Here is a 13,311-nt window from a genome sequence, read left to right on the forward strand (position 1 = left end):
CCAACTTCTGCTTATATCTTTTTAAAAGTGTGGTCTCCAGAACTGTACACAGTATTTTAAATGAGGTCTCACCAAAGTCTTATACAGAGACATCATCATCTCCCTTTTTCTGCTGGTTATTCTTCCACACTCAAGCAACCTTTTAACTTTTCATGTTGATGGCAAGCCTACCGCTAGGTGTCGCCATTGCCATTTTGAACTCAGGGCAGGAGCGACTGGAAAGTGCATCTGCCTCAGAAGAACCTCTATTCACCAGGATTTCATCAGGTAGGCTGGGGGGGTGGGGGTGGAGATTAAACATTTATTGCCCAGTCCCTTTAAGATGAGGTCAAACAGCATCAGGTCACAAGTTGGTGCCCCCTTCCTCCCAGGTAGGAAAAATAATGCAGCTTGTGATTACATGTTTTGCATCTCATTATTATGTATCCTGAAGTAACTTATATTAATGTACAACTCTTCATTTATAATCAATTACCTTAGTACCTTAATTAGGACAAGAGGAGAGTTTTTTTCATTAGAGTTTTAATCACATTTATTTTCTTAGAAGCACTACAGCATATTACACCATATAATGTTAAGGCTCTTTATATTCATCTATTATCCCTAGTACCTTAAGAAGTTTTAATTCAAGAACTCTATAATACTGAGATGCAGACGGAAGTCCAGCAGCGAGATGGGTGCCGTCCAGATTTTTGCATTGAGTGCCACATGTATGATTATCTCCCATCTGGTGAGAAGTTATATGTGTGTGCTCAATGCAAAGAGCTCCTAGATCTCAGAAAACGAGTCTGTTCTCTTGAGGCTAGAGTACCAGACTTGGTGGAGCTCAGGAAGACAGAGAGGTACACAGAGGAGGCCTACAGGGACACTGTAGCGAAGTACCACATCCAGTCTGGCAGCGCCTGTGCTGCCTTGGAGGAAGGAGGTCTTCTAAAAGGACAGCATCACCCTGGTGCAGCTGGAAGTAATCCTATAGCCAGGACCAGCCCACCAAGGAATGCTATATCCTCTCGCACTGAGGATATGTCTCCAGGAGCTTCTGAGTACAGGAAAGTACGGGTGGACCAAGAAATCTTATCAGCCTTCTTGGTTGTTGAATTACATGTGGGGGTTTTCTTACCTTGACCTTTTGGGTTGCTGTTTTGACGTATCCAGGAGCTTCTGGCCAGGAGGGAAGAGTTAGGACTGCTGTTGTAGTTGGTGATTCGATTATTAGGCATGCAGATAGCAGGGTGGCTGGTGGATGTGAGGATCACCTGGTCACTTGCCTGCCTGGTACAAAGGTGGCAGACCTCACGTGTCACCTAGATATGATTTTAGATAGTGCTGGGGAGGAGCCAGCTTGGTACACATGGGTACAAATGACATAGGAAAATGTGAGAGAGAGGTTCTGGAAGCCAAATTTAGGTTCTTAGGTAGAAAGTTCAAATCCAGAATCTCTAGAGAAGCATTTTCTGAAGTGCTCCCCATTCCACGTGCAGGGCCCAAGAGACAGGCAGAGCTCCAGACTCTCAATAAGTAGATGAGTCGACGGTGCAGGGAGAAGGGTTTTAGATTTGTAAGGAACTGGGCAACATTCTGAGAAAGGGGTAGCCTATAACAGAATGATAGGCTCCACCTTAACCAGGGTTGGACCAGGCTGCTGGCATCGGCATTTAAAAGGGAGATAGAGTAGCTTTTAAACTAGAACCTGGGGGAAGGCTGACAGTCGTTCAAAAGTTCATGGTTCAGAACAAGGCATCTTTCAAAGATATCACCAAAACAGGGAAGATAGGGTATCCCAATAGTGAGGTTGCAATAGAGACCACAGTAGACCAGGTGTCTTTAAATAAAAAGCAGATAAAAGATAGCAAATTAACACTGTCAACTGCTGAGCAAGATGTAAATAGGAACAACAAACAGTTTCAAATGTCCATATGCAAATGCCAGAAGTTTAAGAAATAAGATGGGAGAGTTAGAATACATTGCACTAAATGAAAAATTAGATATAATAGGCATCTCTGAGACCTGGTATAAGGAGGATAACCAGTGGGACACTGTCATACCAGGTACAAATTATATAGTAGTGATAGGCTGGATCAAATTGGTAGAGGGGTAGCACTGTATGTATGTTAAGGAGGGCCTTGGATCAAATAGATTGAAAATTCTGCAGGAAACAAAACACATCTTGGAATCCCTATATATTGAAATTCCATGTGTAAAGAGGAAAAGGATAGTGATAGGAGTGTACTACCGTCCACCTGGCCAGGATGAACAGACTAATGTAGAAATGTTATCAGAAATTAGGGAGGCAAAGAAACTGGGGAACACAATAATAATGGGTGATTTCAATTACCCCGATACTGAATGGGTAAATATAACATCAGGGCATGTTAGGGAGCTAAAATTCCTTGAAAAAATCAAGAAATGCTTTATGGAGCAGCAGGTACAGGAGCCAACAAAAGGAGGAAAAATTCTAGACCTAACCCTTAGTGGAGCGCATGTTCTAGCACACGTGGTAATGGTGATGGGGACGCTTGATAAATGATCATACTATGATCAGATTTTGAGTAAATGCATACAGGAAATCCACTATGTTAGCATTTAACTTTCAAAAAGGAGACTATGATAAATAAGAACTGTGGGAAAAAAAAACTTACAGGAGCAGCTGTGAAGGTCAAAAGTTTACATCAGGCGTAAATGCTGTTCAAAAATACCATCTTGGAAGTCCAGGCCAAATATATTCCCTGTATTAAAAAAGAAGAAAGAAGACCAAACAGCCGGAACGGTTAAAAAATGAGGTGAAGGAAGCTATTAGAGCTAAAAGAAAATCCTTCAAAAAATGGAAGAAGGATCCAGTTTCTCCACTTCCGTGGTTGCTTGCTGAAACGGCATAAGGAATAGCAAGTCAAATGCAAAGCGCTGATATGGAAGGCAAAGAGGGACTTTGAAAAAAAGATTTGATTGGACGAAAAAAAACACATAGTAAAATGTTTTTGAGGTATATTAAAAACAAGAAGCCGGCAAAAGAATCAGTTGGACCGCTAGATGACCGAGGGGCAAAAGGGGCACTCAGGGAAGACAAAGCCATAGCAGAGAAGTAATGGCACAATTTGACAAACTGAAGAGTAGCAAATCACCTGGACCGGATGATATTCATCACAGAGCACTGATAGAATTGAAAAATGAACTTGCAGAACAATTGTTAGTAATATGTAATTTATCTTTAAAATCAAGCATGGCTCTGGAAGATTGGAGGGTGGCCAATGTAACTCTGTTTTTTTTTCTTAATATCTTTATTTGTAAATTTTCAAATTTACAGTCACTTAACATGATTGCAATTACAATAATAGAATTTACCCAAAAAGAAAGAGAAGAAAAAAAAAAAGAAAAAAAAAAGGGAAATAGGAAATATAACCTCCTTTAGGTAAATAATTCCACTAATTAGTGCACAATATGTGAGGCAAAACACAAAGAAAAATCAAATTAGAAATACTTCAAATATTAGAGCAGGGGCACTACTAAACCCACAATTGAATTTAACAGCCTTAGCCTACAGGAGTATTCTGGATAGATCGATTCTGATCTTCCTTGTTAACAATGAAATCTTGCATTTTCTTTGGATCAGTAAACATGTAATTAACAGAGTTAAAGGAAAGAAAACATCTGCAGGGAAATTTCAATAGGAAGGTTCCTTTCAAAGTAAGAGTCCTCTGCTTTAAAGCAAAAAACTCACGTGGTCGTTTCAAAGTTTCTCTGTTTAAGCCTAGAAAAATTTGTATACTGGCTCCAAGGAACAATGCTTTCATGTGTTTGAAATATAAACGAAAAATATTATATCTGTCTGTTTCAAATACAAATGATACCAGAAGAGTAGTTCACTCAGTTATTACTTCAAGGGAGCTTTCAAGAAACTCAGTTAAATTCAAACCAGATTGAGATTGTTTTAAAGTTCCTTTTCCAGTAATGTATTGAGCTCTGGCAATTGGGGGATATTCTTCTTTCCGGATAGCCAGAATTTCATGAAAGTATTTCTTTAACATATCAATAGCTGTTAATATGGGAGACTTCGAGAAATTAAGCAGTCTTAAGTTTAATTTTCTAGCATTGTTATTCAAGTACTCTAATTTCCTATTAATAGTCTCTCTTTCTTTCCTGACTGCCCCTGCAAAAGTTTGTAAAGCTTTATCTCGCCTTCTAGCTTAAGAATTCTTTCATCCTGTTTTTGTACAGTTTCAGACAGAGATAAATAGTTATCTTTCAAACTGGTTGCTTCTTCTGTAAACGTTTTTGTTACCTGAAGGAGAGAGCCGGTCAATTCCTGAATCACATCCCACAGGGTGTCCAATGTCACCACGCTCAGTTTATCACTTCTCTTCCAGGTCATGGTGGCAGGCCCCAGGTTTGAAGAGAAAGACGGGTCCTCCCGTCCGTTACTTGGTGTTAACTTTGGGGTAGAAGTAGCAGAGGGGCCTCCTTCAGACATCAAGGAATTATTCACCACTTTGGGTTGTTCCCGAGTCTGATCCACTGCTTGCAGAAAACTGCCACCCAGCCTGGGAGGTGTCGTGCTCAAAGGAGAGCTCAAAGAGGTCTCCTCTATGCTGTGGTTCTCCCTCACCAAAGAGGGGAAGGAGTGTCCGTTCGAAGTGAGCGTCGGAGTTCTCAGTACCTGAACTCTAAACATTGTCATTGTTGTCTGGCGTAATGCGGGGTTCCCTCCAGGGGTTAAGGAGGCCTGCCCCCTGGATTTCCCTCTTCTTTTCCCCATGTAAACTACTGGGGAGAGAAAAAAACGCTCCCGCTGACAATACACGGTGACTCAGGAGCTCAGGTGCTTGCTTCTGCTCAATCAAAAACCCCGTAATGCTGTTTTTTTTTTAAAAAGGTTCCAGAGGTGATCTGGGAAATAAAAGACTGGTGAGCATGACGTTGGTGCCGGGCAAAATGGTAGAGACTATTATAAAGGACAAAAATACAGAGCATACTCAAAAGCATGGATTAATGAGACAAAGCCAACATGGATTTAGTGAAGGGAAATCTTGCCTCACCAATCTATTACATTTCTTTGAAGGGGTGAACAAACAAGTGGATAAAGGTGAGCCAGTCAATATTGTGTATCTGGATTTTCAAAAGGCATTTGGCAAAGTACCTCATGAAAGTCTTCAGAGGAAATTGGAGAGTCATGGGATAGTAATATTTTACTGTAGATTAAAAACTGGTTAAAAGATAGAAAACAGAGAGTAGGGTTAAATGGTCAGTATTCTCAATGATGAAGGGTCGATAGTGGGGTTTCCAGGGGTCTGTGCTGGGATCGTTGCTTTTTAACACATTTATAAATGATCTAGAGATGGGAGCAACTAGTGAGGTAATTAAATTTGCTGACGACACAAAGTTATTCAAAGTTGTTAAATCACAACAGGATTGTGAAAAATTACAAGAGGACCTTATGAGACTGGGAGACTGGGCATCCAAATGGCAGATGACATTTGTGAGCAAGTGCAAAGTGATGCATGTGGGAAAGAGGAACCTTAACTATAGCTATGTAATTCAAGGTTCCACATTAGGAGTCACCAACCAGGAAAGGTTTAAAAAAGGTTTGGATAAATTCCTAAAAGAAAAGTCTATAAGCCATTATCAAAATGGACTTGGGGAAAATCATTGCTTATTCCTAGGATAAACAGCATAAAATGTTTTGTACTGTTTTGGGATTTTGCCAGGAACTTGTAACCTGGATTGGCCACTGTTGGAAAAAGGATGCCAGGCTTGATGGAGTTTCGATCTGGCCCAGTATAGCAATACTTCTAGGTGTCATTGTTGATGATACACTGAAAACATCTGCTCAGTGTGCGGCGGCGGCAGCTAAGAAAGCAAATAGAATGTTAGGTATTATTAGGAAAGGAATGGAAAACAAAAATTAGGACATTATTATGTTTTTGTATCACTCCATAGTGTGACCGTACCTTGAATATTATGTGCAGTTCTGTAGCTTGAATCGTCCACCAAGGGATTAGACCTTCTGCTTCAGCAAAATAAATCTACATCTATGCTCTTGTGTGGTTCTACTCAAAATCAGAAAGATCCATACTTTGAACCCCTTAAGCAAACCAGATCTATATTTAAAGAACTCTTCCCTTACTTAATCTCTACACCATACTAACTGTATCTGATATCCTGGTTTAACAATGCTAACACAAATATGTAAGCCACATTGAGCCTGCAAATAGGTGGGAAAATGTGGGATACAAACGCAATAAATAAATAAATAAACCATCAATGGAATTCTTGTTTTTGTGCACTGTTCAAAGTCAACTCCTTGCTTTTTGGTGTTGATTATATAGAAACAAATTCTGGACCTTATTTTGCCATTGCACCTCAGGATTAAAGCAGCATCAAGAATATAAAATTTTAGGTAACTCAACTGACAGCTAAAACAAACAAAGGGGCCCTTTTACTAAAGCATAGCACTTGTTAATGGAAATAGAGTGCACCAAACACATCTTAGCATTTAGCCTACACTAAGTTTTAAGTTCAATGATCTGGCTTTGTGGTTTCTCTGGTCTGCCTTGTCTCTGCATTGATGCATTTCCTGCCTGTTTCCCTGCTATATAAGCCTCGCTTTGGTGTTCCTGCATCCAAGCCTCACTACAGTCTATTCAAGCCTCATTCCAAATTGTGACATCATCAGCAAAAATCCTTTATAATGCATCTAGGAACTTTCACGTTTTACCTTTGCAAGAGGTCTCTTAACATTGTCTTTGTATTCCCTGTTTGGTATTATTCTTGTATGCCTTGATTCCTGCCTAGCTTTGTTCCTGTGAGTCTTGTCCCTGAATGCTTGTTTCTGAAACCATGTACTTGAAAGCCTTGCTTTGTAAACCTTGTTCCTGAAGCTTTACTCTTGTGTAGTCTTGTTCTTGCCTACTTGTTGTTGTTTCTATGAGTCTTGTACCTGAACGCCTGGCTTCTGTAAGCTTTGTTCTTGAAGCCTTACTCTTGATCCTGCCAGTGTTTCTATGAGTCTTGTACTTAAAGGCCTTGTTTCTGAATCTTGTTCTTGTAAGCCTGGCTTTTGCTACAGCCAAACCCTGCTCCTGGTTCCTGCTCCAGCCAAGTCCTGCCTTCAAGTTTCAGAATTCCAGCCTTGCTTACAAGCTCCAGTCCAGCTTTCAAGCTGCAGCCTTGTCTTTCTCCAGTCTGAGTCTGCATTGCCTAGTATCAGTCCTAGCTAGGTGATTCGCCTGCTGTTATCCAGACTCTGGCATCGGTCGAGAGCTCACTTTCTCCTTGACTTCATGACAAGTCCTACTGCCACCAGAAATGTGGCAAGAATGGGAGAAATTGAAAGATTCTCTAAAGTCTGTTGAACTGCACATCCCACACACTTACATCCCTGCAGCACTCAGTACTGCCTGTCACAAAGAGATCTGCATCTTCTCGGATGCTTCTGAAAAAGCCATAGCTACAGTAGCTTACTTAAAAGCTACAGATGCAAATAAGCTATCTCATATGGGATTCATCTTTGGCAAAGCCAAGTTAGCACCACAACCCAATCATACCATTCCATGCTTACAACTGTATGGAGCAGTGCTGGCAGTAGAGATAGCAAAAATGATACTAAGTGAAATGGACATTCAAATGGACACAGTCAATTTTTTCACCAACAGTCAAGGGTCCTGGGCTACATATAGAACTGAGGAACTGAGTTCGATTCCCGGCACAGGCAGCTCCATGTGACTCTGGGCAAGTCACTTAACCCTCCATTGCCCCGTGCAAGCCGCATTGAGCCTGCCATGAGTGGGAAAGCGCGGGGTACAAATGTAACAAAATAAATAAATAAACCAAACTAGGAGACGTTACGTATATGTCAGCAACAGAGTTGAATGTATATGGAAATCAACAAGACCATAAAAGTGCCATTACGCACCAACCAACCAAAATCCAGCAGATTGTGCTACAAGAGCTGTGCCAGCATCCCATCTAACGGAAAGCATGTAGTTATTAGGACCAAATTTTCTCCCGTTATAGAGAACTCCTTTAATCTTATAGGCCCTGACTCTGATGCACAGATCCATCCAGAGATGACTGTTCTTGCCACCAACATTGTGTCTTCAGTTTATTAAGCAGTTGATCAGACATCTATCATAAAAGTGCTGTCAGAGATGAAGAACTACAGATCATCAATGACAACATGGCACCACCTGGGAACTTTGACACCAGACTCCCATGCAATACAGCAAACTGAGCCAGTGAGCCACATATACCATGAGGAGACATGCGCTTCGTGGACTGTTGTCCACTCCAGAGACGCGGAGACTTTTTCTCTTTTTTATGCTGTTTGTGTTGTCTCACTCGTTTCAGCTCTTGTGAGACTGCAAAAGAGAAGTCACCTAAATGGAAGAACTTGAGACAAGTATGGAGGTGTCACCATCAAGATCCAGTTGTATTAATGGACTGCATGCTCATAAGGGTTTATATTTTGAGAAATTAAGAGTGGTATTTACCGCTACCAGGCGGGGAGTGATCCCATTTGAATGGAGCAGGCTGTTTGTTCCGGAGATGGGAAGGCGGTAGAACGAGAGGGCATGAAATGAGATTGAAGGGGGGCAGACTCAAGAAGAATGTCAGGAAGTATTTTTTCACGGAGAGGGTGGTGGATGCTTGGAATGCCCTCCCGCGGGAGGTGGTGGAGATGAAAACGGTAACGGAATTCAAACATGCGTGGGATAAACATAAAGGAATCCTGTGCAGAAGAAAGGGATCCTCAGGAGCTTAGCCTAGAATGGGTGGCAGAGCTGGTGGTTGGGAGGCGGAGCTAGTGTGGGCAGACATATACAGTCTGTGCTGAGGCTGGTGGTTGGGAGGGGGGACTAGTGCTGGGCAGACTTATACGGTCTGTGCCGGGGCTGGTGGTTGGGCGGCGGGGATAGTGCTGGGCAGACTTATACGGTCTGTGCCAGAGCTGGTGGTTGGGAGGTGGGGTTGGTGGTTGGGAGGCGGGGATAGGGCTGGCCAGACTTATACAGTCTGTGCACTGAAGAGGACAGTACAAATAAAAAAAGTAGCACATATGAATTTATCTTCTTGGGCAGACTGGATGGACCGTGCAGGTCTTTTTCTGCCGTCATCTACTATGTTACTATGTTTATGTTGGGCATTGTCTGTAACAGATTACAGCAAGAAGTTTTAATTAACAGGAGATGGCGGTAGCGTGCTTGGCCCATTATCAGGCCTTTAGGCGGAGCTTGACACCATACAAAACAATGTATTTTGAAGTGTGTCAAGGTGGTAGTGGCTGCGTAGGGAAGCAATTAAACCTCCTTGGGTGTAAATGGCTTCAGCCTTGTCACGTGATGCCATCTCCTATCAATCAAACCTCCTTAGTCTGCAGTATGCTGCTTCTGTGATCTGAACTGTTGATTTGTGTCCACTGCATGAGCCTTACAAGCAAGCCCTTGTAACTGCATCAAGTTGTTCAGAAGTATAAAAGTATATACAGCATTACTACACATCATGCTGCTGAACTCCTCCCAGCTTCTCTCTTGCAAGGAGAGAACGCTGGTTGAGAACAGATTCCCAGTTTGCAAGGCAAAAACTATTGTCCAGCATATCTAAACTGTAAGTTATTTTTCCTTGTTTGATCACAGCATTAAAGAACATTTTGGTTCAAGAATTCTGAGTTTTATCATAGTGATATTCTATATTCTGGTTCAGACTCTGCATGCTAATCACCCTGGTGAGAGATCATTACGTTCATTCACTCAAAGTCCACTTTATTTATTTACTTTGTGTGGAAATATATGTAAATTGTGCATGAATGTGCTGCAACAATGGACCTACTTATAAAAGACTCTGCAGGCCAATTTTCACAGAAAATATAATTACAACTCAACAGCTATATAGTTATTTTCTTTTCTATTGATGTGTGAAAAAATGGCCCTTTTGCACTGCAATGGCAGCACAAAATTAAAGGTCCTACCAGCATGATTCTGAGGTCCCCCCAGATCCTGCTCTCAGGGTGATCTCCAATCCATAGTAGCCCAGTAGGCTTGACATCCCCCATCCCCCTGGGTTCTGGTCTTTTTTTTCTCCCCTTCTAGGGCCCCAACTCACTCCGTGGGGGGGGGGGGAGGGGGGAGGTGATGGGGACAGGCTGTGTGCCTGTGTCTTCCACAAAATGGTGCAACTAAACCCCAGAGATAGTCTTGTGGATACTACCATTAGAAATAAACAAATGTTACACAAAAGAACGTTCTAGATGTTTATCTTTAGGTCCGTGATTGGAAACCACTCCCATTATGAAAACATACGATAGCATATTAATTACAGCTAGGTTTGAATTGTGCTCAGTATAATCTGAAAACAACAAAAAAAAAATCAAACAATGGTCAGTGAGCGATCGAGGGCACTTAAAAATTGCATTTTCTAGTTGAGAGCATTTTGCGTCTTGACATCAACCCAAAACAAATTACTCACTGGTTTTTAGGTGCTATCTTAAAAAAAAAAAAAAAATATATATATATATACACACGCAAAAATTGGAATCGCGTTGTATAAAAGCATAAATGAGTCCTCTGTTAAAATAATACAATGCAACACTTACACATTTACCGAAGCAGCTCTCAGCATGCAGCATCTCCAGCGACAAGCTCAAAAACAGTGAGGTAGTGGAGGAGTCAAGTGAAAGGAAAGGGGCGGGCAGAACGTGTGACTTCACGCGTTGTCTTCCTCGAGACTTTAAAAAGAGGGGTGTGTAGGTAGGGCGCCGTGGGCGCGGGGCAGCACTGAAGTGTGTGTAGTGTACATAGGGAATTGTGGTAACTGTGACCAGGTCTATGCTAATGGTGGTATGCGCTACACGGCCGGCGTTCTGTACTGCCGGCGGAAGATGGAGAGTGTTCGCTGGGCGTTCCGTTACGGGGCCTGGTCTCCTGGTCGCACAGAGTGGCTGTTGGCGACTAGTTGTGTGCAGGCGGAAGAAAAGGCCAGGATCGGCCAGTTTGTTTTTACCCGCGACGCGAAAGCAGCCATGGTACTATCCTTGCTCGCGGTGCTTCTCGGCTATGGTAGGGGGTGGGGAGGGAGCAGTGGTGGAAAAGCAGAGGGAGTCATATATGGGGGGAGTAAGTTTCAGTGCAGCCTGAGCTGTTCCAGGACATATGTATTCCTACATAAAAGTAGTGCCATTTCTTTGTTATTCCACCTTAAAGGGTAGGATAAATATAATAGACTATAAAGATTCGAGACAATAAAAAGGGATCACATTTTATTTTATTATCCTCCCTATCCCTTAAGTCAGCTGTTTGGGCCTTTTTCAGTTTGACGTAGAGCTGGTGTCTATAGGGGGTTTCTATGGCAGTTTTGTGGCAGTAGGCTAATGACATGCAAATTCAAAGTTTGCAGAACTTGTGGAGTAATCAGGGGACCCCTGTTGGACACATCACATGAACCAGAAATTTTTTCAGCTATGATCATTAGCCATGCAAAATATTTTTACACAAACGAGTAGATTCTATATATTACACCTAAAAAAGCGGTGCTGAAATGAAATGTCTTTAGCATATTCTATAAAGTATGACTTAATTTAGGCATACTTTATAGAATAAGCCTAAATGTATGCATGGCTTATAGAATATGCCGAACGCCCATCTGCTTGACTAAATTTAATCACGGGCAGTTATGCCAAGTAAAATTTGGTGTAAATCCTGATGCCTAAATTAGGTGCGGACCAGGTGTATTCTATAGCACACACGGATTTGAGAAACACCCATCACCTGCCCATTCCATGCCCCCTTTTCAACTACATGACTTCAAATTTACATGCATCATGTTACAGAATATGCTCAGACAGTTCTGCATGTAAATTTTAATTAATGCCAGTTAGGGTCAATTGCTTAAGTGGCAATTAGTGCTGATTGGCTTAACTAATTAAGTTGTGTGTGCAAACAGGAAATACAGATACAACTGGATTTGCATGCAGAACTTAAGTCGTGCTATATAGAATACAGAGGAAAATGTTTTGAAGCTAATTATGCGCAGAACAACATTTGATTCCTGACTGTGTGCTGGCACTTTTTTTGTTTTGTATTCATCCGATTCCCTTATTATTTTATCATAATATTGTAACGTCCTGGTTTACTAAGCAGTACTAGCGACTGTCCATGCACTAGTGCCGACACGGCCCATTCACTTTGAATGGACTGTGTTGGCACTAGCGCATAGACAGCCACTAGCTCTGCTTCGTAATCAGACCCCTAAACCACTTAAACTTGTATCAAATAAAATGAAACTTGTTTTATTTGGACTTGCACTCAGAGCTGCTACTTCCTGTTCTGTCTTTTGATGGCACTTGTTATGGTCACAGAAAAAAAAGGAGATACTGGCACTAAATCCCCGCAACTGAAACTATGCTTCTCTGGACCTGGTGGTAAATTTCTCACATTGTGCTAGATTTAAAATCCACTATTTACTTCTTCGCATTGTAGCAGAATATGTAATGGACTCATCGCCATGCATTTTAATCAGTGGCGTAACCAGACTGCCAATTTTGGGTGGGCCTGAACCCAAAGTGGGTGGGCACAAAATTTTCTCTCTACCCCCTCCCCCAGCAAAATTGTCACACTAATCAGATGCATTTGTCACATGGGTAAAGTGCTGCTTTTCAGTGCATCAGGTTTCAGAAAATAATTTATTTAATAGCCTAACACTCTTTTCAGTGAGGCCAAAACCTCCTGCCTCAGGTCAGTATAATGCTGTTATGGCATCCTCTCCTGACCTAAGGAAGTATTGGTCTCTGAAACTTTATTAACACAGGCACCATATTACTTGATCCTAAATTAAAAATAAAATTATTTTCTTTACCTTTGTTGTATGGCCATTTACTTTTTCTCATTGTGTTGCTCCCAGTCTCTAGATTCTGCTTTCCTTCATTTTCGCTTAACTCTTCTGCGCCATTTGTCATTTTTCTCTCCTTCAATTTTTTTTTCAGCCTCTCTCTGTCCAGATTTAATCCATTCTTGCTATCCATTCTTTAATTTCCTTCTTTTTCCTTCATCGACCTATGGCTTTTCATCTTTTTCTCACCCTTGTTTTCCCCATGCCCCTTCCTCTTATTCTCCAGTCTTTCTCTACTCCTTTTCCATCCAGCAGCTCTCTTCTTTCTCTCCCTATCCTTCCAGTGTCTCCCTTCTTTCTCTCCCTATCCTTCCATCCAGCGTCTCTTCTTTTTCTCTCCCCATCCTTCTACCCATCTACCCTCTCTCCTGATCCTTCTATCTGTCTCTCTCCCCCTCCTTCTATCCAGTGTGTCTCTATCTCTCTTCCCTTTTCTGT

At 41.7% G+C, this 13,311-nt stretch overlaps 2 protein-coding genes across 5 annotated transcripts in view; one reads left to right on the plus strand and one right to left on the minus strand.

Annotated features, from left to right (window-relative positions):
* Positions 1 to 10,622, minus strand: part of KBTBD3 (kelch repeat and BTB domain containing 3) — a 37,071-nt gene extending 26,449 nt beyond the window's left edge. The window contains exon 1 of the mRNA XM_030199368.1: positions 10,583 to 10,622. The gene's annotated coding sequence lies outside the window, so the exon portion shown is untranslated. The remainder of the gene's footprint in view (positions 1 to 10,582) is intronic.
* A 147-nt stretch (positions 10,623 to 10,769) lies between these two features.
* AASDHPPT (aminoadipate-semialdehyde dehydrogenase-phosphopantetheinyl transferase) overlaps positions 10,770 to 13,311 on the plus strand; it is a 65,509-nt gene continuing 62,967 nt past the window's right edge. For all 4 annotated transcript variants that reach the window (XM_030199375.1, XM_030199374.1, XM_030199373.1 and 1 more), the window contains exon 1: positions 10,770 to 11,011. In XM_030199375.1, the coding sequence (XP_030055235.1) occupies positions 10,829 to 11,011 (183 nt within the window). In that variant the 5' untranslated portion in view covers positions 10,770 to 10,828. The remainder of the gene's footprint in view (positions 11,012 to 13,311) is intronic.

The sequence above is a fragment of the Microcaecilia unicolor genome, chromosome 4, assembly GCF_901765095.1.
Source record: "Microcaecilia unicolor chromosome 4, aMicUni1.1, whole genome shotgun sequence".
Classification (NCBI taxonomy): Eukaryota; Metazoa; Chordata; class Amphibia; order Gymnophiona; family Siphonopidae; genus Microcaecilia; species Microcaecilia unicolor.